At 50.6% G+C, this 25,699-nt stretch overlaps 1 protein-coding gene and 1 long non-coding RNA gene across 4 annotated transcripts in view; one reads left to right on the forward strand and one right to left on the reverse strand.

Annotated features, from left to right (window-relative positions):
* Nucleotides 1-25,699, forward strand: part of dlgap1b (discs, large (Drosophila) homolog-associated protein 1b) — an 80,766-nt gene that overhangs the window by 35,249 nt on the left and 19,818 nt on the right. For 2 of the 3 annotated variants that reach the window (XR_012929090.1, XM_076047509.1), the window contains 4 exons: nt 2,696-3,834; nt 5,749-5,963; nt 10,050-10,227; nt 11,883-12,177. Coding sequence is in view for 2 of the 3 variants with exons in the window: in XM_076047509.1 (XP_075903624.1) it covers nt 2,737-3,834; nt 5,749-5,963; nt 10,050-10,227; nt 11,883-12,177 (1,786 nt within the window). In the remaining variant the exon portion in view is untranslated. Of the gene's footprint in view, nt 1-2,692; nt 3,835-5,748; nt 5,964-10,049; nt 10,228-11,882; nt 12,178-25,699 lie in introns of all 3 variants that reach the window. The other variant, XM_076047510.1, reaches the window with a different exon arrangement.
* LOC142902449 (uncharacterized) lies at nt 12,660-18,602 on the reverse strand. Its single transcript, XR_012929091.1, has 2 exons — nt 18,522-18,602; nt 12,660-12,835 (listed from the first exon to the last, which is right to left on the reverse strand). It is a non-coding gene; the product is annotated as an uncharacterized LOC142902449 (long non-coding RNA).

Below are 25,699 nucleotides of genomic sequence, written 5' to 3' on the forward strand. Positions count from 1 at the left end.
GAGACACATCCGCCTGTGTGGTGTTAACCGCCCACGGAGGGCAGATTGGTCGTGTTTTTAACCTTTTGGAGAAATCGATGGCGAGTTCTGAGAGTTGGAATCTGGAGCCCGGTGGCCCTCAGGTGAAGGCTTCCAAAACTCCAGGGTCTCTGTCTCGGAACGCCGCACTGTTGGTTGCGAAATAACCCGAGGTGAAAGCGCACTGACAGGACATCTTCCGACTGGAATGTGGGCTTTTCGGAATGGCCGCATGAGGCTTGAGCCTTAACCTCGGTTATCGAGGTGTCGTGGTCAAGTGTCCTCACCTGCGTGTTGTTCACACAGGAAGGGACTCCTTTGTTTACAGTCACTTGTTTAAAAGGTTGGTGGTTGGTTTTTTCTCCATTTCAACTTATACAACAGCAAATAAAAACCCTAGGCAACTTTTCTAACATGTCTAGTAAAATTAATTATTGTAATTATTGAATTGAAATGTCTGTCCTGCAAAATAAATACCCCAAATTTTCTCTATAAACCTCCATAGATTTTGAAATCCCTTTAAAAAAAAAAAAAGAAAAGAAAAAGGAAACTGCCCACGAAGCAGTGACCCAATCAAAACAGCTCTGCGACCCACTTCTGGTTCGCAACCCACCATTTGAGAACGCTGGTATAGGGATGACCGATCATTTGACGTAAGTAAGGGGGAAAAAAAAAAATCATTCAACGTCTCATTAAAAACCCTCAACCGCCACGTCTTTAGCCGTCATTTACGGTAGAATTCCTCCCACGAGGTCGTCGCTGTCGCCGCGGTCGCTCCGATACGACCCGTCCGGTTGACGGGTGACGGCCGTGACCAGACAGTAGAGGACACAACTGGGTCAGCGAGCATCGGCACGGACGACAACGCGGACGGGACTGCGTAACGCCGCCGTCACTGTCGGCCGTACCTGACAGACGAGGCCCCCGACCGGCAGACCCTCCACCGATAAACTGCACTTTACGAGCTGCCGCTATCGAAATTCAGCGCGCTTATGCGCCCTGTCAGATACGCTTCGTGTGTGTGTGTGCGTGTGTGCATGTGTGCGTGTGTGTGCGCGTGTGTGCGTGTGGCTGGCAGGCAGAAAGCCAGCGTGACCCAGCTTCAGCTCTCCAGCTTTAGATGCAACTGCTGCAGACAGCTGTGATCCAAACGCGCTGCCGTGGATCACCAGCAGGGCCCGTCTTTATTTAGGTCACATTCTGCGCATGGGGCCGCCAACAGAAGGGATCTGTGTCTGTCAGCCGCAGTGAATACCTTCAGTCGCACAAAGGCCACTTTTTAAGTGGCCCTGCATGAAGAGGGATTGTGTGTGTGTGTGTGTGTGTGTGTGTGTGTGTGTGTGTGTGTGTGTGTGTGTGTGTGTGTGTGTGTGTGTGTGTGTGTGTGTGTGTGTGTGTGTGTGTGTGTGTGAATTCTCTTGTGTGGCTGATGGCTTTGGGGGTGTTTGCTTCTTTATTCAATTTTGCCTTTTTTAATTTGTTGTTGAAATATTCTGTTCTGCTCATCTTTTTGTTGAATTTCTCCCATCTGAAAGCAGCAGAAATGAACTTTAATTTGATTTGATGTCACTGAACAACCAAACCGCGGCCTTGGACCTCTTCTTAATAAGATTGTCGCCTTTTGTTTTGGAGGGTGGCGTGGTCGTCCGTCCCGACTTCCTTTTTTCATCAGCATATAAATGGACTCTTGCCTCCGTTCATCAGCATAAACACAACTCCGCCGTTCCTGCCAGCTTATCACGTCCCGCCGCTTTCTTCCCTCGCCGGATTTCCTTTATCCTGCCGCTCACGTCGCCTCCTCCCCGTTCGCCATTTGGCCGGATTATGAGCGGCTGTAATCAATTCCCCGGCAGCGGCTCGGACACGGCTCCTCTGTCACCGCTGCGTGACGAGGGCGGCGCGGGCTTTTATTATTGCCTCGTTATCTCCTGCCCGCTGTCCGATGGGGAACGTGCGGGTTCGGAGGTCGTGCGGGTGGCCGGAGGAGGGAGTGAAGGACACCTCAATGGCCGCTGAGGTGTTTTTTTTAATTTGCTTTGAGGTGGGCGGAGCTTTGTCATGGGTGTTGATTGGCTGACGTGGAGGATCAGGCTGCGATCATTGTGTCATTACAGTATTTTATGGCCCTTCCCTCAGAAAAACAGGAATAGATGCACTTTCTCAGGCCTTTCTTTGCAGTTACGTCTCAGACATTTGCTTATTTATCTATTTTTCAAAAAACACCGCTTCTTTGTGTCCGACCGTCCCCCTGAATAAAGCGAGTGCACCCTTGAGCTGGAAATAGACGTGAACTCTTCCCCGATACCTCTTCTGCATCCTTTGTTTGTTTCTGTTTCCCTCCTTCCTCGCCTTCACTTTCCCTCTCGCTCAAATCCAGGAGAGCGACCGGAGACGTGCGAGAGAGAGAGAGAGAGAGAGAGAGAGAAGCTTGAGGACAGATTTTGATGTCAGGGACCACATGCTAAGTGGCTGCTATATTTAGATTCTCCTTCTGAAGTTTAGAAGGGCATTAAAAAAAAGGTCCTCGCCTTGTCAGCATCATCTGTTTTCACCCCCTTGTTTATGAAAGCTGACACCGACATTACGCTCACTTTCTAAGCAAATGCAAATTGTCATCCTCCTCTTTCCTACCTGGTAATTTATTTCCTTCACCTCGATGTGTGTCTCTTCCCAGCAGAGCTCTTTCCGGGGGCTGTGCGAACTTCCCGGCCCGGCGCCATGACGATGAAAGGCCTGTCCGGCAGCCGGAGTCACCCGCAGGCGGTGACCTGCGACCCCTCGTACGACTCCATGACCCTGGGCCACTCGGACCGCCGCTCCTACTTCCTGAATGCCGGCGACGAGCACCCATGCTACGCGCCGCAGCACAACTCCTTCCAGTCGGACTACCCCGACCTGGCCAGCTGCACCTTCCCCCGCCGGCACTACAGCTCCCACCATGAGCTGAAGGAGGAGGCCGGAGCTGTGGTGCCGTACACGGGGCCGCCAGGCGGCGGCGCTGGCGGGGGCCGGGTCCCCTCGAACCTGATGGAGCACTTTGATCGGCAGGCGCCGGTGAGGCGCGAAGGCTACCACACGCTGCAGTACAAGCGCACGGCGGTGGAGCACCAGCGCAGCGACAGCCCTGGACGCATCCGCCACCTGGTCCACTCCGTCCAGAAGCTCTTCACCAAGTCGCACTCCCTGGAGGGGCCCTCGGGGAGCGGCAGCGGGGGAGGCGGAGGAGGCGGGAGGGTGAACGGGTGCAAATCCAGCCCCGACGAGCCGCCGTCGGCCTCGGGAACCTTGAAGCACAGCAGCAAGCGAAGCAAGAGCAAAGACCGCTCCCGCTCCGAGCCCAAGATGCGCTCGGCCATCTCGGGCTACTGGAGCTCGGACGACACGCTGGACCGGGACGTGTGCCTCTACCACCACCACCACCACCACCCGCAGTCCCACGCCCACCAGCAGCAGCAGCAGCAGCAGCAGCACGGCGGTCACCCCTTGGGGGTCATGACCATGGGCCGCCACCCGGACAAGTCGCAGTCGCAGTACTTCATGGAGTCGTACAACACCATCAGCGCCCACTCACTCAAGACGTCGCGCAGCAACAACGACGTCAAGTGCACAACGTGCTCGGTGGGAGGTGGAGGCGGAGCCACTTCCGGGCCCGTGCAGCTAGGGGGCGCCTTGGACGGCCAAGTGCAGCTGAAGAAGAGCTCGTGGTCGTCCTCGCTGACGGTGAGCCGGGCCAGGGAGGTCTACCAGAAGGCCTCGGTCAACCTGGACAAGGCTCTGGTGAAGGCCGAGCAGGGGCGCACCTGCCACTTCCTGCAGGTAGGTCGCCTGGAGGTCACCACTAGCTGGCTAGCCCCTCTGCGTTTGTTTGTGTGTTTGTTTCCTGCTTTTATCTGTCCTTCCCTCTCTGCACAAGAGTGCTTAGATGGCACCATTATTGATCTACCGCACAATATTTCAAAAGCCACGCAGCCAAATGGAGGCAGCATCTTTCTCTTTGCACAAAAAAACAGCAAATCAAGCCGTTTAAGAGTTCAGCTCAGATTCCCTCACTTTATGAGTGCAATTTATATGTTTACCCCCCAAAAATCCACCAATCTGTAGTCAACGGTCGAGGTTTCCGGGCCATAAAATGCAGAAATCGCCGCCTTTATGATTTTTTTTTTTCTTTCTTTTTTTCTAGAACCGATTTCGTGGGTGTGAGTTTGCACTTTGCGTGCAAGCGTATCGCGCTCGAGGCCTCAAGGTTAGCGCGGCGAGACCGTCGCTGGAGCGACGTGAGCGGACATAGAAAACAGAAGCTCGGGATAAATGGCCGTCAAATGCAGGCGTGGGCGCGCGGTCGCCGGCGACAAAAGTGCCTGTCAGACGGCGACGACTTCCTCACGTTGGCACGAGGCGTCGAGAGGAGGACGAGGAGGAGGAGTGCGTTTCTCATTAGCGCTGGGAGAGGGCCGACTAACGGCCAATGAGCGGCAAGAGGGCATGAATGAGAGCGCGAAGGGGCTTAAAAGACGGAGGGATTAGATCTGAGCGGCCGCTCACTCAAACAGCCTGCGTGAAAAATGGACGCAGGAAAAGGAGCCACCAGTGGCAGAGAAACTGCGACCGCTGCGTCCTTGCAAATTTTTTTTTTTTTTTTTTTTTTGTTGTTTTTTTGACATCCTCTGATGCAGGGGTGTCAAACTCCAATACACAGCGGGGGCCTAAATTTAAAACATTGATATTTATTGAAAAAAAATCATCCTCCGGATAGAACAGAGAACCTTTTTATATGGAGCCAAACAAGTTTTGGTTCAACACTGAATACGGAACAAAGCAAAGCAAAGTTAAATACTGTACGATAAATAACTTCATATTGCACACATGCAAAACTGAATTTCAAAGAAAAAAAACTCATCAAAATGAATAAAATGTAAATAAAGAATTTGACATCTATGCTCTCATAAATTTTTTTTCTTTTTTTTCACGAACCCGTCGCACCCATTTCATCAATTCAGTTCACTGGCGCACAAGTTTAGAGACCTTGAAGTGCGTCTCGCCGAACCGTGAGGGTGAATCGGATTAAAAAGTCACGACTTCATCCTCTTTCTTTTGGTGTTGTTGTTGTTGTTTTTTTTTTAAAAAAAAAGTCAGGAACTTTTCCCTTTTCTACGACAATCAACTCGCGTCGACGTCACTCCCCAGATTTCGGGGGGGGTGTAAAACACGCTGTGCCGCTGCCCTCTGACATCCGAGTCATCTCAGATTTCAAGCTACGCGTCAGTCTGTTGAATGATTCTCTCTCCGGCTCTTTCATTATTTTTTTTTTCCCCCTCTCCCCGCTCCCGCTGTATCTCATTTCTTTCACTTCAGAGCCGGTGCCCTGACAGCCATTCACGTCGCCGCTGCAGACTGGTTGCGCCGAATAAAGCCCCTCTTTGTGCCCCCCCCCACCCACCCACCCTCTCCGCCTGCCTTCTCCCCCCTCGTCTACTGTCTCCCTCTCACAGCTTTTGCCTCCTTTTATGTTTCACTTTCATTAGTGTGCGTGAAAAGTCAGAGACGGAGAGACTTTTTGTTTTTTCCCCCTCGTTTAACCACTTGAATTCCCTCGCGCCTCGAATGCTGAATGCGACGCGAGGAGCCAAACGGCAGCTTTACGGTTCGATCAAAGCGTCGCATTTTCTGGGGGATTTTTTTTATACGGTAGAAAATATCGTTAACCGTTTTTTTTTTTTTCTTCTGGCGCAGGTGCCGCAGGACGACTGGGGCGGCTTCTCCCCGCTGGCCAAGGACGACGAGATCCCGTGCCGGCGGATGCGCAGCGGCAGCTACATCAAGGCCATGGCGGAGGACGACAGCGGCGACTCGGACTGCAGCCCCAAGCCCTCGCCCAAAGTGCAGGCTCGGCGAGCCAGCTACCTGAAGGCCACGCAGCCGTCCCTCACCGAGATGACCACGCTCAAGTAAGTGCTCAGCGCTCGCTGGTCGACAAAGCGGCAGAGCAGTCGAGCGCTGGAATCCAAAAAGCTTTGGCCACAGAAAACAATGTTGAAAGATGCGAGACGTAGTGCATGTATGCACAGCGGCAGCGTCACTTGCCATCACGCCTCTGTCAGTCACGTGATGCGTCAAAACACATCAACCAACCAGAACGAGGTGAGACGGTAACTGGCAATGAAGTCTTTTCTCGAGATTTTCTGACCTTTGGATTTTTTTTTGCAAGAGTATGATTACGATTGCAGTACCTCAAGTGGCCACCAGTTTAAAAATCGTTGCGCAGCCATATTTGAAGTATACGTCCGTGTCTTGGACTGTGCTAGAAATAATTTATTCCTTTGTGCGACACGTTTCCCTTCTCGCATCCGGTTTATTTTTATATTTTTTTTCCTTCCTGCCATCAATTTGCTCCGCACGCAGCGTTTCAAGGCCCTCGGTGGCACAAGGACGGCGACGCCCCCTGGCAAGCGACACGGCCAAACAGTGGAGATGAATGTCGCCGTCGTTACTTTCTGACACCCACTGACTTTTATCAACCGACGATTTGGCCTGAACTCTTGTCTCATGTGACGTCACCGTTTCTGATCACGGTGGTGATGGAGAGTGGGCCGACTTTAATAATAAAAAAAAAACATCATTTTAATTACTGGACCCAGATGTGACCCGCCAGCTCGTAAAAAAGAAAAAAGAAAAAATGTTACGAGCCCATCTGCGAAAGAGTCAAAGACTTTGATGTGTAATTCCTCCAGCGGCGTGCAGGGCTGTGACTTATTCCCCGTGAAATGTAGAAAGATGAGAAAACATCGTCCTTTCTTTTCATACACACACACACACACACATACAAATGATACGGACTCACATATGCACCGCTACATAAGGTCATGTGACACGGCCCGGGCCGCGGGTAATGACTGGAGTTTGTCTCAGGGAGCAGCGGTGCCGCTATGATCCCACGGAGCCCCGGCGGAACGACGCCAAAGCTGCGGCGCTGCACGCCGGAGATAGGGGGCGACGCGGGGGAGAAGCCGACTCTCTTGTTTTCACGCTGCTGCCTTTTTTTTTTTTTTTTTTCGCACGGTCTGCGATAATCAGCTCCTTTCTTTCATGTGCGCCCTCTGCGACCGCGGAGGTCCTTCACCCGCTCATAGATTTCTCCAGAGAGAGAGAGAGAGAGAGAGAGGGAGAGAGGGAGAGAGAGACGCTGCTCCTCTTCTCTTCTGCCCCCTCCACTCTTCTCCGGCGCTCAACTTCACTTCATCCCTCGCGGCGATGCGCGAATCGACTCCAGAATCGTTGGCTGCTGAGCGACACGCTCCAAACGCCGCGGCTGCCTTCCCCTGCCGATGTCTCGCTGCAAACGTGTTCGTTCTACTGGACCGATTTGCGTTGCTTTTGTTTTGCTCCACATTCGTCACATCCAAGTTCCGAGTCGCTCAGACTTTCAGTTCAAGGGACCAGCGGGACAATAGGACGTTGGCGGCGAGCGGCAGAATCAGTAGCTGCATTTCCATCACCCCTAGAATTGTGTAAAACCTAAATATCGCAATAAAAGACTTGTTATGGAAACACCGAAACCTGAAAAACCTCTCAAATGTGGCTAAAAGGCTTTGACGCGCTCTTGAGGTGGTTTTTCAGACGCGTCCATACGGAGGTATATCACAGTAGTGTCATGGCAACACTTTTTCCGCATTTACGTGGAAGCGGTATCGCTTTTATTTTTGGAAACGCAGCTACAGGGTTGATTTTTGCAGAAAATCACATCTCGAGACCCCCGCTGCTCCTCAGAGGAGACACCCAGGGACGGCCTGAACTCTCCCCTGCCCCGCTGCAGGTGGCGCTGATTACAGGGAGACTCTGCCACAAAAGAAATCACCGGGCCGCGGCGACTATAATCAGCTCTATTGGGAAATCAAGAGCGGCCGCGGCCGAGGGCGATGGTGTCGGCTGATTGATTCGTCTCCGCTTCCGAGGCCTCGGCGCGTCGCACGGCGGCCTCCCGGTGGCTGATGGGAAGGATCGACGCTAATCCGAAGAGCGTTGGAACGCACGGGGGGTTGGTGGCGATTTGTCATGCTGAATTTATCCAGGTTGTGGAATCACTTTGGCTGTAATTGACCCCCCCCCACCCCACCGGTGCCATCGCTGCTAAATATTTGCTTGGAATCGTGGGGGGAAAAGAGGTCGACACTCTGGCTAAATGACACAGAAGCGGGAGGGGCGCAACCAATTATGGATTAAGGTTGCAATTACGTTTGTGCATAAATAACAGAGCACTTCCAAAAAAGATCAAGTGACATAATCCGTTCACGGCTGATGAGTCTCAGCTTCAGAAGCCTCGAATTGAGGCGAGTCGAGCTGTTCCACTCCACACGACACGCCGAGTCGTGAGAGTTTCTTTTTCCGCCGAACGTGTAATGTCAAACTTGGATCAATCACACGTCTCGTCGTTTCTTACGCGCTCGCACTACCCCTCGCTGCTTTTGAGGCTCCTTCGTCATGTCACCGGGAAGCAGGAGCTTCTGTGCGGGATCGAAAAGCTCCAAAGATGTCACACAAAGTGCTGTAGTCAAGACGGCACCAACCGAGAACAAGACATTATCAAGACTAGAGAAGATTGAGATGGAGACCGACCAAGACCAAGACTTCATATATTAACCCAAAATAACAACAACATTCAAGTTTGCGTCTAAATGGAACAGCAACGTCTCTTTTCAGTGATTTCCTTTCACATTTTGCTGCTTTGCCAACTACTTTGAACCATTTTCAAAAAAAAAAACTTTGCTTCATAAAATTAAAAAATAAATTAACCAGGAATAAGGGGCTGTGTCATTCTGGTTGTCACAAAAACAGAGCGTAAAACGGCAGCAGCTTCTTTTCCGTGTCATGACAGTGTTGGCTGAGTCTCGACCGGTCTTGATCAAAAATCCCGAGTCCATTCAGTCCAAGACCGAGACCCTTCAAAAGCCACTCTCGAGTGCTACAACACTATATTATGATTAATATCATGACTATTTATTCTTGTCGTTGTCAGCGAGCAGCTGTTCCTGGAGATGCGTCCTCTCGCTCGCCCTCTTCCCTCTTCTCCGCCGCCGGCTCATCCCTGCCCTTTTATTAGCCTCTTCCTCTGCCGCCGTCCCTCTGCCCTCCATTTTACCATCCAAGAATGAGTAATCCAGTTTGCTTTGCTTTGGTGGCCAGCGCTCTATTTCTAAGGTGGAAATACATAATTAAAGCGGTGCCGACCTGGAGGCGCAGGGAGTCATGGCGCCCCCTACCCTCCCCCCACCCCCACCCCATACATGTTCTCCCCGCGTACGAGCGCAATAAAGCGGAACACCGCGGCGAGGAAGACGTTTTTTTTTTTTCTTTCTAATCTTAGCGCTGCTCGCTTCTCCCCTCGTGCACTTTAGTTTTATGGCAGTCTGTCTAGCGGCCGGCGATGCTCATCCACCGGAACGACAGTCAGCTTTTTAGGCTTTTATTTCCCCTGATTAATGAATTGTTTAGCTCGCGTCCGATCAACCGCAGGCCCGCACGCACGTGCCTTGCACACATGTCTCCTGAGCGCCCTCGCGCATGCACGTGCACACACACACACACACACACACACACACACACACACACACACACACACACACACACACACGTCGCATAGGTGTGAATCCTGCCGAGTGATGGCGATGGGAGGCAGGTGAGAGCTAATGAGACACCTGGTCGTCCTGGATGGCGAGTCTGTTTTTATATCACGTTCCTCCTCCTCTTCCTCTTGATCCTCCTACTCCTCCACCTCCTTCTCCTCCTCCTTCCTCCGTCTGCTCGCACCTTTTTGTGAGAAAAGTGCTAACAAGTTGCTTCAAGGAGACCAGATCAGATGAAAAGGGGGAGGAACTTTTGAACTTTTGCACCCTGCTCCTCCTTGGAGCAGGTATGAAATGAATAATATACGTTGATGCGGAATATAACGGGTTAAATGTGATGATATGATTCCCACTGATTTTGATGATTGCAGTTGCTATCCCAGTTGAGTAGTCTCCCCTCCCTCTCTCCGGCAGGATCTCCACGGAGCACTCGCCCAAGCTGCAGATCCGCAGCCACAGCTACCTGCGGGCGGTGAGCGAGGTTTCCATCAATAGAAGCCTGGACAGCTTGGACCCGGCGGGGCTGCTGGCGTCGCCCAAATTCCGCTCGCGCAACGAGAGCTACATGAGGGCCATGAGCACCATCAGCCAGGTCAGTGGTGCCCCCCCCCCCCCCCCCCCCCACCGCCGGGGCCTGGGACTCTTCTACCCGCCGACCTCTCGCACCTCTCATGACTCTGCTTGCCGCCCCATCGTCTTCTCCGCTCGCTAGGTTGGCAATCGGGTCACCATTTGGCCGACCTACCAATTAGCGGGTGCGCTTCCTGCAGCTCAGATAATTAATTGAACGGCGGAGCTCGTTCACTTTCCCTTTTCCTTCTTCTGCCTCAGCAGGGAAAACGATTCTCCTCCGCTCGGCCTCCTGTGTTGTGCAAGTGGCGACGTTTACGACGCTTCTTTTACGGAGGCGATCAATGGTCGAAAGTGGGATTGTTTATACATCGCGGCGGCTGGATGGAGCGTAAACATGTTGAGGGCGGAGGAAACACTTTCCCGCTTTTATTTTATTTATACATATATTCATTTATTGAGTCATTTATTAATTAATTTATTTTTTACTGCTGCAGCAAATTGAGATGTAAGCCAAGCCTCCTTCACGTGCTGCCTGATTTGAAGTGACAGGAAAGCTTAGCTTACCTTTCTGTTTTTTCTCCTCTACTCCCTCCAAAAGGCCTCTGGGGCGGGGGGGGGGGTGTGGCGCTGCGGCTCAGCCACGACGTCTGAATGAAAAAAACCCTTGGGACGTCTTTTCATGACTGTAACGCCGAGAGTGCGAGTGACTCGCCGGGCCCGACATTTCCAGAAATGCCAGAGAGACGAGGAAGGAAGTGCAGAACCGGATCCGTTGCTCATTCATTCATTCAGCCCACGCTCACAATCCCAGGATCCTACCCCGATTCTGGCAACCCATTCTGCTGTTTTTCCACTCTTTTAATCATCTAGGAGTCTAAACGGTAGCATCGATACGTCGGTCCTCCTGTTCCAGAGCAGTTGAACTGCGCCCATCTTTTTCCTCGAGTCTCGACTGGACTCCCGGCCGTCTCGACAACTCCCCCTTAATTCTCGCTTCGCGAAAACTCGCAGCGGTTTCTCTCGGCAGCACCGGCCTTTGAAGTCCTCCCCCCCCCCCCATCACCGCCAGTCGTACAACGGCGCACGGCTTAACAGCTTCACAAGGCAGCGCGGGAGCCAAGTAGACGTGGGCCAATTATGCGGCGTGACACGCTGAAACTAAAAGCGTGTGCACGTACACACACGCTCTCACACACACACACACACACACACACAGGCGCGCTAGGCTTTGACGCAACACCAAAAGACCAGAATTGCTGCTCTGACTTCAAACCAGTGGGCTTGAGTTTAAAATAAAAACAAAGGCTGCTCTGCGAAGATCTTTGGTTAAAGATTTAGCAAATATTGAAAATCTGTCCTCTGTTTCTAAATAAAACATCTAATCAAATAAAAAAAAAAGTGTGAGAATTCTTCTGCAGCAGCCAACTTGTGGTTTGAGCATACTTCATATGTAGGGCGCATGGCTCATGAAGCTTTAATTAAAGTGGGATCCCTCTGTAGACCTGAAGATTTGTGCCGCAGCACCAGAGAAGCGACTCCGGCCCCTGTTGTCGTTCTCCATTCTCTTTGTGTTGCGCAAGCGCTCATCTCCAACCATTTCCGTCAGTTTTTCTGGTAAAATTCCAAACCCTGACCGTTGGCCTGCGCCTGTTCTCCCCTCTGTCCCGCCCGCAGGTGAGCGAGGTGGAGGTGAACGGGCAGATCGAGGCCGTGTGCGAGTCGGTGTTCAGCGAGATGGAGTCGCAGGCCGTGGACGCCCTGGACCTGCCGGTGGCCGGCTGCTTCCGCATGCGCAGCCACAGCTACGTGCGCGCCATCGAGAAGGGCTGCTCCCAGGACGAGGAAGGGGAGGGGCCCGGATCCGGGGGCGTGGTGGTGGTGGCGACGGGGGCGGTGGCGGGCGGCAGGAGGAGCGGCTCGCCGCCGCGTTGCAGCACCACCACCGTCAGGACCATCCAGAGCAGCACAGGTCAGCGGCCGCATGCATATTTTAAAATCGCATTACGAATTGATACGGATGTATTATGGATGCTTGTGCCCGGGTTTAGCATGTGCAGCACATTAAACTCGACAGCAGTGGGATGAATAAGTGAGCAGTGGGTGGGTGGGTCTCGCATGAGGCCTGGACGCTGGACTCTGAAGATGTTTCTGTTCATAAAGAAAAACGCAAAAACTCAGTTTTTCATCAAAAAAGCTGCTTTAGATTCTTCACTGTAACGCTGTCGCCTCACAGCAAGAAGGTTGCGGGTTCGATTCCGGGCCTTGGACCTTTCTGTGTGGAGTGTGCATGTTCTCCCTGTGTGTGTATGGACGGATGGATTGTTCACTGGGAGGTTGTTTTGTTCTGCAGACCTCAAACCTCCGCATTATCATCCATCTGACCCAGTTCTTCAGCTCCGATACGAGACGATGAATGCAGAGCAGTTTTTTTCTATTTGTTGTTTTTGCCCCCCCCCCCTCCTCGCCGTCATAAGAGCTTCATCTCGAACTCTGTGGCTCGCCGACCTCCCGCCTCTTATTTTAGTCCCTCCTGTGCGCCTCGTGGAGCCGGCCGGCTTTCCAGCATCGCCGCTGTTTGACGCTGAGCGGCGCTGACATCCAGCACAGGCTGCTTCCATGTTCCACCGCTGCAAAAAAGACAATATTGGAATTAAAAAAAAATAATAATCCAAAACGTCACCGCCCCCCCTCAGGCTGCGTGCACTGAGTCACCGTTTATCTCCCCGTGTACGTAACCCCACTTCCCACCTCCACTACTTTGTAAGTGTGCCAATTAAAAGGCCGTCCTCTCTGCCAAGGTTAAGACTCTAATGAAACTAAACTAAACACTCCCAACTTTGGACATTTCGAAAGGGCCGTTCAACAAAAGGGACAAACCATTTCAAAGCAGTTCAGTATTTGCTGCATCTCCATCCTGTTCATCCTGTCCGCCCCCTTTTTTTTTTTTTACACACAGCATCAGTTGACAATTTCCTTGGGGTGAAACGCCGGCGTTAAAGGCTTTCGCTCGGTAGCTCGGGCTGATTGTTCCATTGTGCTTCCGTCTGCGATCTATAAAAGGAGAGTGAATGGATCAAGAGAGAGACATTCGGGGCTCCATCCTCACCCTCCCACCCTCGCTCGCCCTCCTCCCCCTCCACCCCCCCGGGGGGGCAGCAGATAATGAAGACCATCTATCAGGCCCGAGCGTTGCAGGGATTAACTGCTTTTTCCGCGGCCCTGGCAGCGGCTCTGTTTGCTCGAGGTGATACAAGGAGAACTTCCACTCGTCTGTTACGTCTTCCGGCGAGGCTCTCCGCGCTCTGCGGCCGTCCTCGGCCCCCGTAATCATTTGTTGATAATGCGAAGATAACACACTCGCAGTGTGGACTCGGCGGCGGCAGAGGAGGAAGTGGTAGGAGAGTCTTGTCCAGCGGCTGCAGCCTTGGAGCCATCGGAATGTTAATGAATGTTTGTTTTCTTGCTGTTGCTTTTTTTTTTTTTTGGCCTCTGCATGAATTGGTCATGTGATAAATGGTCGTACAGCAAGTGCCCCTCCTCGTGATCTTCCTCTGGGTCCTCTGCATTGATCTATTATTAGAACTTGATACCAGACTGGCAATATGGCGGCGCTCCGATTTTCTTTTTCCAGTGGTCACTTGAGGTACTGCAGGAAAAACAGTAGCAATACAAAAAGAAGCGACTACATTGAATTGAAATTGATAAAGGCCAGAAAATCACCAGAAAAGAATTTATTCCCAGCCTGACGTCACAGCACAGCAGTGCATTGTGCTGCTGTGTCTCAGCTCGTTCTGATCCTGACATGTCTGTCAGTGACGTTCTCCAGCATCGACTAAACGAATGAAAGACCATCAGTGAAAAATCTACAATAGAAAGATTTGCTATGAATCGCGTTTCACAGTCGTCCCGCCAGCTGTTTTAAAGGTGTTTATTTTTTTTGTATTGTGATCTATGGGAAAAATGCTTTTTGGGCCCATGGGATTTTTTTGGGCTGCAGTACCTCGAGTGGCCACTGGGAGAAATTACCGTGTGGCCGTCCCTCAAGCCCCGAGTAAAGAGGATCGCCGCAGATTACTGTCATAGCTGCGCCGCCGCGCAATTCATCACCTGCTGGGATCGTCGTCAATCACCGTAATTAATTAACTACCGCTGCTTGCCGCGCTCCCGGAGGGCAGGAGGAGGGGAGGGTGGGGCGAGCGAGTGAGCGCGTGATCGAAGAGAGAGAGTGCGGGAGCGGAGAGGGACTGGAAGTAGGACGAAGCGGGAAGAGAAAAAAAAAGATCTTCAGCCGATGACCTTTTCCTTTTTCCTCGGCGGCCCTCTTCACTCTGTCGCACTCGCCGTGTGACGCCGCGCTTGCATCATTTGGGAATTTATGCAATTATGATACCCGGTTACTCACAGACGCTGGCATTTGCACCCGCACTGGCGCACCGAGTGACAACCACTCGAACCTCTTGAAAAGCCCGATGTCTGAATATTCAAGATCCTCAGTTGGCTTTTATGCCAGAGGAGCAGCACAGACTGTCGCACAAAAAAACCCTGAAAAACACCCAGGCTACAATTTCAGTTCAAATTTGCTGCTGGTTCGTCAACATATCCAGCAGATAGTCGTGTATATATTTGACTGCCTGATGTTCCAGGAATTCCATGTGCTGTTGGAAATTGAAGAGAATTCCAGAGCTTCGTGTGTTTTTCCACCTGTGAAACCAGAGGGGGAAAAAAAATGTTAGCGGGACTGTGCATTGTTGTTGTGTGGACGCGGCTGAAGATTTTCTGTCAAAGTCGTTGAAGGGTTTCAATGAAGGCAAAGCCGCCGCATCATTGACCTTATTTCCATTCTAGCTGCGCTCGCGTAGAGAAGAGCAGATTCCTGACGTGGCACTTTGTCACCCTGCAGAGTAAACACTCACAACTTTCTACTTTTCTGTATGTGTGTGTGTGTGTGTGTGCGCGCGTGCTTGCACCACACTTGCATTGTCTCCCAGACGCCGGCGCATACACGCCGCAGTGCTTCGAAAGACAGCAGCCGGGGGAGCCCAGAGTGAGCAGGGAAGAAGTTGCCTGGCTGTAAATATTGCATGATGTCAGAAGTTGCAGAGGAAAACAGCCCTCGCTCTTCTCTCCTCTTCCCACTCGTCCCCGTGGCGAAACCTGCCGATTCGGAAAATTCGAACGCAGGTGCGAGAGGGACCTTTCGGGCTGGTTGCCGCCGCTCCAGTTTCCGCGCGGCGAGCCGCTGCGCCTCCATTTACTATTGATGATCTTTTTAATCCGGTGGAAGGAGAGCGAACCAAAAGGGGGCCTCCTTTGATCTGCTCTCTTTGAACGCCAAGTGGCTTTGACTGCTGCTGCCTGCCTTTGTGCGCAATCAGACTCACACACGCACGGACGCACACGCACACACGCGCACACACTCGCATGCACGTATATAACTTGTGCGTTCGAAGAGCAGAGAGGGAGACGCGTCTGGCCTGAGCCGTCAGCACCTTTGGATCGGTTTAACAAAATCTGGAGCAGATCCTCTTTCCAAAGCTCGGGAAAATCCAGAGCAATCGCTTAATGTGAGGATTTCGCTGCCTCTAAGCTGCGGCTCCTCCGCCCTGTGTCGTCTCCACTTAACATATTCATCACCTCTTCGCTGCTGCTTTGTTTCCTTCTGGGCTTTTTTTTTTTTTTTTTTTTTTTCACCCTGGCAGGCAGAATTCCCTTTGGCCTCTTTCACCTTTTTGAACTCAACCGGTTGCGCTCTCAAAGGAAAACGTACCCAACTGAAGCCTGGTTCAGTGTGCGACGCGTGGTGTTTCTATTTCCTTCCCTTTCTTTTCTTTTTTCTCTCTCCACCCTGCCTTCTCTTTCCTCCGCTCCATGACCTGACGGCAATTATTCAATCTCATTTCCGCCCCACATGTATTTTTCAGAAGGTGCCAGCCCTTTTTACTGTAATAGACCAATGGGATCATGTTTAATTCACTGGGCGTACTTTGTCCCCAAAGTGAGGTGTCTGTCTGTCTGTATGTCTGTCTGTCTGTCCGTCTGTCTGTCATGCTCCGCCAGCTCCACTCTAATGACGGCATACTGGCCTGTTTCGCTGAGGACCACAGGCTCACGGTCACAGTAATATGAAAGCCTGTGCAACACTGCCCCCAGGGGTTCACTGCAACGCAGCACTGCAACTGCTGCCTCTCACCCCTGGGCAAAAACATGCACCTTTTCCAGCTCATACATAGCTGGATTATCATGATTACAAGTGGCGGTGGCGGTGGCTGTGAGTGACTGTGTGTTGTTGACAGTCTGCAGTGCCATTAGTCGAGAGCGGGGGTCAGAAAGAAGAGTGATGACCGTGCTGGTGTAAATAATGGGCGATTAGATTTATGACGCCACATCTCTCTCACTCTCTCTCTCTCTCTCTCAGTTGTGTGTCAGATTACGATGGCGCGTAATAAAAAACGATTGGCTATTTTAATGAATTGGTGTCATAAACATTCATATTAACAGCGCCGCGCTATAACAGCTGTGGTCCAGTTTTCTCGCGGTGTCGAGTTACTTCCTCCTCAACATGGTCATACAATCATGTTCATTCCTTTGGCAACATAATTTAATTATTTGAATCGGTCAAAACTTCATTTTCCCTATTACATGTTTGAGATTTTCTACGGAGATTGACACAATTTCAACTCCAATTCCATAGTTTGAGGCTGGAATGACTGGAACACCACTGTATTTGACAGGAATTCACACTAGACTTGCACAGTGATGTGTTTTAAGTTTTCATGAAGTAGAATGGCCCAACTTGATTCATATAGAAAATATATTATAAATAAATTGTTGTTGTTTTTGTTTTTGTTGTTGTTGTTGACTGAGGAGTGACATACAGAAACATTTAAAAAGTAGTTTGTCTGAGATGTTTGTTTTTTTCTTTTCTTTTTCTTGCACCTATTTATTAGTATTTATTTATTATATGATGTGATAATTCTCATTAATACATGATGAAACCACATGCCGGGAAAGCCAGAGGATCACTTTTAGACTCTGAAATCCCCGGATCAGGAGACGTGACACCGCTTTTCCACATGACGGGACTGTCCCACCCCGGTGCTGGGAGTCCAGTCAATGGGCGCGTCCACGCTGTGACACCAGAATCTCAGCATCGTCCGGCCAGCGGTCGGTAAAGAGAGGACAGTCGCAGTTCGGTTTGCGGGTCAGCGGCGATCATGGCTTCGTTACTTCTGCGTGTGTGCGGCGCCCTGCTCGGCCTGTGCGACCACTGGATCCGCCTGTGTGAGTAGTACGAGACTCGGGTTTTTTTTTTTTTTTTTTGTGCTGTCATTCGTCCGGGAAAGTTACGATGCGAGCTGCATCTGGGGAGGCTGGAACCGGAAATGAAGCGACCGGGGGCCTTCAGCGTAAAAGAGAGACTGTTCTAGAAAGTTGCCAAATGTTTTGGTTTTGTGTCTAATATTTTTGTGTGGAGTATCTTTCTGCAAAGCATTTATTCGTGCCCAAAAGAAAAGCAATGCGATGTTTTGGGCTATGTTTCAAGATGAGTTTTAACCAAAGTGGAGGTTTACAATATTTCCAAGTGCGTCACTTGATTTTATTTTGAAAGTGTCGATCGGAAATTTGTTTATTTCTGAATGTTTTCACCATGAGACTATGGACGTTGGATGAAACAATCGGCGCCCATCCCCATATTTTTTTTGCTTATTCATACCTCAAGTAAAAAATAATAATAACCGCATAAATAAATCACGATTAATTCAGTTTTAAATTTTACCATAGAAAACAAATATCCGTTTCAAAAAAACGCTTTATCCTAGGGTCAAGATTAGGTGAAAATGTTATGAAAAACTATAAAATAATATTTTTTTGAAGCCAGACTTGCGGGCCTACTGATGCCTTCCAGCTCCTACCACTGCTATTAAATACATATTTTATATATCCAGTCCCCCAGGCCTTGTTTTCCCTGTTAACCCGAGCCCCACGCGAGCGTGCTTGGATTAACCTACATGCTGCTTGTGATAACTGGCAAATGCTGATCACCCTCAGTTCCCCCTGCGGGCTATTTTGAGTTGCATATCACTTCGGGTAAAGGCGACAGGTGTGTTGGCCTGCATCCCACACGGGGCTCCGCCATCCAAACATATGGCTTTGCGGAGTCCAGTTATTTAGGTCAGACTCAGAGGCCCCTCAGGAATTGGAGTACGAGGTCATCCCAGACTTCCACGCTCGGTGAAATGAGCATCCAGAAGAGAGCGAGAGATGACGGGTCCCCCAGGCTTTGTCTTAAAAGCGATGACTGGTGCCACTTACCAGTTCCAGTCCTGCCGGGGTCGGCGAAGGGCAGCTGACGGCCCGCTGTGTGACAGACAAGCAGTCTGCCCCCCCCCCCTCCTCTGTATCCATGTGTGAGTCATGTGCACATGCTCGCCAACGGTGCCAACCATGCCACCCACCACTCACCTTCCAGCTTCCTGCCTTCTATCTTTAGCCGAGGCGCAGAGACCCTCCTGAGCACAACTTAGCACTGGACGTTCGCGCAGCCTCAGGCCATCCGAATGTGTTTGGCTTCATGTTAAAAGGCGTCTTTCACACTGCGGTGGCTGTATTTGAACTTCCGGATGACTTTCACCGCCATCAATTTTGATTTTACGTTGTCATTTTTTGGGGTTCTCTTGGTTCTCTGGCTTTTATCCCACAGTCCAAAAACATGCATGTGAGGTGAATTAGGAACTCTAAATTGACCGTAGGTGTATGTGTGTGTAGTGTGTGTGTGTGCGTGTGTGTGTGTGCGTGTGTGTGTATGTGTGAGTGTGCGTTTCCATTACCCCTAGAATTGCGCAAAACCTAAATATCACAGTAAAAAAAACTTGGAAAAACCTCTCAAATGTCGCTTAAAGGTTTTGACGCTCTCATGAGGTGGTTTTTCAGACCACCCTGCCTTCGCCTTATAACAGCTGGGAGAGGCTCCATGTTTTGGATGGGTGTTTCGTTGCTCTCGAAGGAGACATTCATTCATTCATTCGTTTTTTTTATTTAATTTGTTTAATTTTGTGTGAAAACTCCGCAAGAAATCAACCTATTAAGAAATTGAAGGTTTCTTATAAAGCTGCCCTGGAGGTATTTTGGTTTACAACCACACAGTTGTGGGCAAATCTAACAAAAGGGATTTGATTTGTATATTAGTTGTTCAGGAGGATTTTAAATGGTTTTGGCAGTCACGGCCTCCTTTGCACTCCCATCTTTTTCTGTCAGTGTGCTTTTATTGGCAGATGCATTTTCAAGCAGGCTCCCCAGAGGCCCTTCCGCCTACTTTTATTCCTCACCATTATTCACTGTCAATTATCCGCTGGCATTCCAGTGGCGGTGCTCCTCACTTTTTACCAGGTGTGAATACATCAAGCAGCACCCCGCCCTCTTTTTTTAAGATGCAATTATCCAGTCAGAGATAAACGTCCGCAATAGCTTCCGAGGAAAAGCGCTTTGACTTGATTCATCTGCCGAGGATATGAGCCGCTCACATTTACAGTCTGTTTGCTCGGCAGTGTTGACGACGCTTAACTCATAAACATCAATATTTCCCTTCTGTGAAGGTTAATATAAAGCTCCATGTGAAAAAAAATTATCTGAAAGTCATCAATCGTCAGCAAGGAGCTCTGAGATCTTTTGGCTGCATTAAAATTTCTGACTCAACTTTTTTCTTTCTTTATCGGCCTCTTTCATGCCTTTGTTCTGCGATGAAGGCTAACTGCCGAGGGGTCGTAATCCGTATCAAAAGCAGAAGAAAGAGAGAGGAACAAAGACAAAGAGGCCATGGGAAAATAGGAAAAAAAAAGGTTGTTAATTAAGGTCTGTTTTGCACTGAGCTGTTGAGTGCTAATGGAGCCGAGGAAAGACACAAAAGAAGTGAAGTTGTCAGAAAACACACATAAAAGTAGGGCACTGAAATAGCTACATATATATATATATGCATATATATACATATACATATATATATATATATGCATATATATACATATACATATATATATATGCATATATATACATATATATACATATATATATATGCATATATATGTGTGTGTATATATATGTATATATATATACATATATCGTATACAGTATATTGCAGAAGCAAAGGTCACTGTTGAGTGCAGAAAATTCGAGTTTTCTTTTCAGTTCTGCTGTTTAGCCACGAGAGGGCGCGCCAACACCACTTTTAAAACGCAAGGCTCGCTTTTGGCTGACTTTTCTGCTCACTGTTGGCCAAGGCGATGCTCACCTTTGACCTCATGCTGTTGCTTCGTGGCATTGATATACTGTGGCCCTAAATTGTGACTCTTGATGCCTGGTTTTGGATGAAGGGTCTTTGTTTTTTCTCCTGTTTCCGCCACGAGGCTTCTTCTTCTCTCTGAGACTCTGGGATAATTCTCTGCTTCCTGCTCTGGAGTTAATTACAGGCTCTGCCTTCGCTTCATGTGTCAGTGTACGTGAAATACACCTGCGTGTCGATGGATCAAAGCTCCCGTCCTCTCAGGCGGGGTTATTATTCAGCGAGGGCATGTAAATTAAAAAGTGCTTGGCTGCTGTCATCTGCCTGGGATTCTCTCTGCTGCTTTGTCTCTCTCTCACTCTCTCTCTCTCACTCACACACACACACAGCTGCATAGTGCTGTCATTCAAGCTTTGATGGTGCAATGAGGTGGACTTGACAGGAAACGAGGGCTTGGTCCAGGCATGCGGTGACACACACACACACACACACACACACACACACACACACACACACGCAGAACACAGAGCAGAGAGTCGTCAGCCTCTTTATAGGTTGCTGTCTGGCACCTCGCTGGAGGTTGTCTGTGTGTCTGCTTGTGTTTTTTGTCTTTTGTCTTTGTTTGTTTTTTTTGTTTTTCAAAACATGTAGGTGTCTGTGTGTGTGTGTGTGTGTGTGTTTGGCTCTGCCACGGCGTCTGTGTGTGTGGCAGCTGCGGGATCAAGCCCGAGCCGGGAGTCCGATGTGGGTAAACTGTGATTTGGCTATCTCCCTTCCTGGAGGAGATAAATCCTCGCCATGCTGGTGTGTCAAGCCGCTCGGTAATTACTTCATCCTGTCACGACCGTCTGAGAATGCGAGCCAGTGGGAACTTGCACTGTCGCTGTTTCACTGACAGACGGAGGGAAAACGCTCTTTTTCTTCTGGTGGCCGAGCATCAGATGAACGGATGTTGTCAGTAACTTTTTTTTCCTTCCGCGTTTTATTAACCGAGACGATTTGTCATTTTGAAAAGCAGCCGCGGCCGTCCCTGTTGAAAACTTTGCTGAGGTTTTGCTCCTCCACGTCCCTGCTTGCAGTATAAAACCCCTCACTAGATGTCGTCAAAGCGCCTCGGCGGCTCGGCGCACCTCAGACATGTGCACCTCTGAATTCTCAAACAGGCTCCAGACAAAGCGGGACGCTGACATCGGCCCGCCGCCGCCTCGTGCTGGAGGGAGGCTTTGCCGAGAAACATTCGCTCATCATGCCAGCAGCCAGCGGTGGTTGTGTAATTATTCCGCGTTGCTCCGGCCTGAATCGACAGCTGTGCTCTGCCTGTACACGCTCCACAATCAAAAAAAAGGAAAAGGCAGCGGGGTGAAGCTGCAGGACTGGGGCTTTTTTTTTTTTTTCCATGCTTACGACTTAATTGGCCTTGGGCTTTTTTTTTTTTTTTTTTACGGCACCCGGAATGCTTTGATTGCGACTATTCGGAAGGGAAGAGCCGCGTTTGAATGTCTTTTGACACAGGAAGCACGTGCGCTGCCCCCCCCACCCCCTTCCCCAGGCTGCTGAAACAAGACAGCAGAGATGGAAAAGGGAGAGGGGGCTGCAGGGAGGAGCTGACAGGGGCTACGGCAAACACAAAGAATGGCTGCGGCACTAACACTCACACACACACACACACACACACACTGCAGCAGGAGCACATGCTTGAGTTAACTGCTGTGGAGAGACGAAAGGAGAGAGAGAGGGAAAGAAAGAAAGAGCAGGACTCTGTGGTTTTGCTTTGAGGATCACTTTTCCAAATGCTGGGAACGTAAAACGGCACATTTGGCATGTCTGATCTAGCGGGGTGAGGGAGGGGTGAGGGAGGGGTGGGGGTAGCGGGTGGGGGTAGCGGGTGGGGGGGGGGGGTTGCTGCTGCTGCTCCGTCAGGTAGGGACTGTCCCGCTCCTTCCTCCTCCTCCTCCTCCTCCCTCCTTCCTGTCTGTGTTTTGGCATCAGAGGGAGCAAAGGAAAGGCAAAGCCTCGAAAGGATTTCCTCCGTGTTGACTGTGGATGATCCTCGCGGCTCCTGCATTCTGGAGCCGGGCAAGGCAGGGCTCGCTGAGGGGGGAAAAAAAAGAAGAAAAAAAAAAGCTCCGGAGTGAATGAAAAACACCTGGGGGGTGGGGAGTTCTGGGTTGGGGTGGTGTGTGTGTGTGTGGAGGGGGTAATCTCCTTCAATGAGTTTCAGGGCCGAGGAGGGAAACACACACACACACACACACACACTCACACACACACACAAAGAAAGAAATGAAACATGGAGGCAATCAGACTGGTTGGCCGCCTGCTGCCTTCCGTCGGAGCGAGAAGAAGTTTGGAGACGGCGGGCGGAGCGGCGGTGCGGTGCGGTCGGCCGGCTCATGTTGCCCTGGGAGTGCGTGTGTGTGTGTGTGTGTGTTTTTTTTCCCTTCCTTTCTGGAGGAACTAACTCTGAGGAATGGTGCACGGCCGGCTGGCTGTAAGTGGGTGGTTTGGGCTGTGCAGTGTGGGAGGCCAGGCCCCGCTGCAAATTAAAGACTCCTCTGTGAAAGTCCCAGACTCGAGCTGCAGTATTTATATGTGTGTGTGTGTGTGTGTGTGTGTGTGTGTGTGTGTGTGTGTGTGTGTGTGTGTGTGCGCCTGCCTGGGGAGGGGAGTCCCAGTCCCAGTCCCAGGCCATCTTCCTCTTTTAATTTTTTTTTTTTTTTTGTTAACCATTCATTAAAAATAAGCCGCAACTCACACACACACTGAGAGACAGCGAGAGAAAGAATGCATCTCCTCCGTCTGTCTCCTCCTCTTTTTTTCTCTCCCCGAGCTTTGCTGCTTCACTGACCAAGTAAAGTGGCAAGTAGGTGAGGGAGGAGGGACTCACTCAGGGGCTTATAAGATCCCCCCCCCCACCCCTGGTCACCCCCGTCACCCCGTGTAAAGAAGTTGCAGGAGTTTTCCTCCTTCTTCTTCTTCTCCTTCTTTCCTGTGCAGGAGGGGCCGACGGAGAAAGAGATGAATGGGGAGAGGAATGCAGGAGACAAACGAGCGCTCTCGGCAGGAGAGTGGGAATGTTGGGAGCATTGTTCCCTCCCCCGCGAGATTCTGCAAGGGGCGGGGGGGGGTTGCTATAAACTCGGAGGGAAGGGGAGGCAGGACGGCGTGTGAAAAGTCTCACCTGACGGACGGACGGACGGTTGGACCTGCAACGTCAAAGTCCCGCCTTTTGGTATTGGGCTCTGCAGGTACAGCGGCCGGCCGCCAGCTCGTCCCCCCCCCCCTCCAACCCCTCTCGCAGGACGTATGGAGGTCAAAGGGTCAGAAATGGAAACCACAAAAGACAGTTTGCGTCACTTTTCTCTCCCTTCCCCGCCGCCCCTCTTTTATTTTCTCCCCCCCCCCTCCACTCGCCCCTCAACTTTCCATCACCCTCTTTTCCGCCCCTGCCCCTGCCCCTCGTCCCGTCTCGTGTATATAGGGGAGGCGCGCAGCCTTCTTTTTTGGTTTAGGGCCCAGATGGCTTTAGCATGCCTCTGGCAGCGGATTAAGCCGCCAGTGTCTCCTTTCGCCTCCATGTGCAAGCGGTCAGGACAAAGAACGTCAAACAGGAGGAGGAAAAAAAAAAGGGGGGGAAGGAATGCGAGAGAGAGAGAGAGAGAGAGAGAGAGAGAGAGAGAGAGAGAGAGAGAGAGAGAGAGAGAGAGAGAGAGAGAGAGAGAGAGGAGGAGGGGGTGAGGGAGAAGGGAAAGAAGAAAAAAAAAAACCTCCGGCTCGCTGTGAAACAACACTCAGCGCTGATGTTTCACGGCATTCCTGGAAGAGTGAACTCAAACTCTTGTAAAAACTCCCAGCCAGCTTTTACTTTTGCTGGGGTTTTTTTTTTGTTTTTTTTTTGTTCCCCCCTCTTCGTCTTCCGTCTGCACCAGCCGCTCCATGAATCAGGCTGTAATTTTTGCCGAGTGTCTGTCTGTCTGGAAGTCTTGTTGCATGCAACACAGGCTGTTTGCAGGGTGTTGGAGAGGGGGGGGGGGGGGGTGAAAGAAGTGAACTTTTGACCACATTCTGCAGCATTTATATGTAAATAGCAGCTGCAGACAAGAGGTGATCTGTCATGTAATGACACGACGCGGCCTTTATGTTCCAGGCCTCCGATTTGAGGTTGTGTGTTTATGCCCCCCCACCCCCCCACCCACCCCCCCACATCCCTACCGTCCGTGACTCCGTGATGACCACTTCTTCTTGTGTTCCTGACTCTCCCAAACACAGCGCAAGGGGAGGGAGCGGCGGCCTGCCATGTTTCACCAGCCGGCCGTGTTTAGTTCTGGCAGACAGTGTGGTGGCAACACGGTGTGTGTTGTTACGGGGGTATTTATAGTCCAACTGCCACCGGACAGTGTGATGATCCACTTTAAACAGCCACGGGAGTGTCCGCTCGTCTCCTTCGAGGCCCTAATTCACTTTTTTTTTTTTATAGTATAATGGCTGCATTTCCATGACCCCTAGAATTGTAAAAGAAAACCTAAATATCACAATGAAAGACAGGTCATGGAAACGCCTAAACGTTGAAAAAACTTCTCAAATATGGCTAAAAGGTTTTTGACTCCCTCATGAGGTGGATTTTCAGAGGTATCCATGTAGAGGTATATCGCCAAAAGTGTCATGGAAACACTTTGCTCGCCCTTACGCGTCAGCGGACGTGACGTACGGGGGTCACATGACCTGTTGACTTCAAGTGAAAATTACGGCTAATGCACTTCACGCCGTTCAATGGAAACACCTGCAAATTGCTATTGCACTTCGAAATTTTAGAAGTATCGCTTTTATTTTGCGAAAACCTGTCGTGGAAACGCCGCTATAAACATCTACCAATGCAAGATATGCATCTTTATTTTGTCTATAAATTCACCTTCGACTTTTTTCTTGCTCCACTTCTGAGCGCCACAGAACAAATAGTCATTGGCATCGGCCCTTGGTGAGCTGCCGAAACGCGCTGATGTGTCAGCAGCAGGTTTATAGTGACAACCACCGCCACCACCTCCGCCACCCCCGTCCCCTGCCGTCTGTCCCGCTCTCTCCGCCCCCTTCCTGCCAAACATGCGAAGGACAAACAACAACAAAGTCTTAGCAGGAAGGTAAAGGCAGCTGTTTCGCAGTAAACAGAGGGAGCTACAGATGTTTGTTTTTTTAAGGGCTCCACAGCACAGGATCTGGTCCA

This window comes from Nelusetta ayraudi, unplaced genomic scaffold (assembly GCF_046127955.1).
Source record: "Nelusetta ayraudi isolate G7.1 ecotype Tasmania unplaced genomic scaffold, CSIRO-AGI_Nayr_v1 ptg000094l, whole genome shotgun sequence".
Lineage (NCBI taxonomy): Eukaryota > Metazoa > Chordata > Actinopteri > Tetraodontiformes > Monacanthidae > Nelusetta > Nelusetta ayraudi.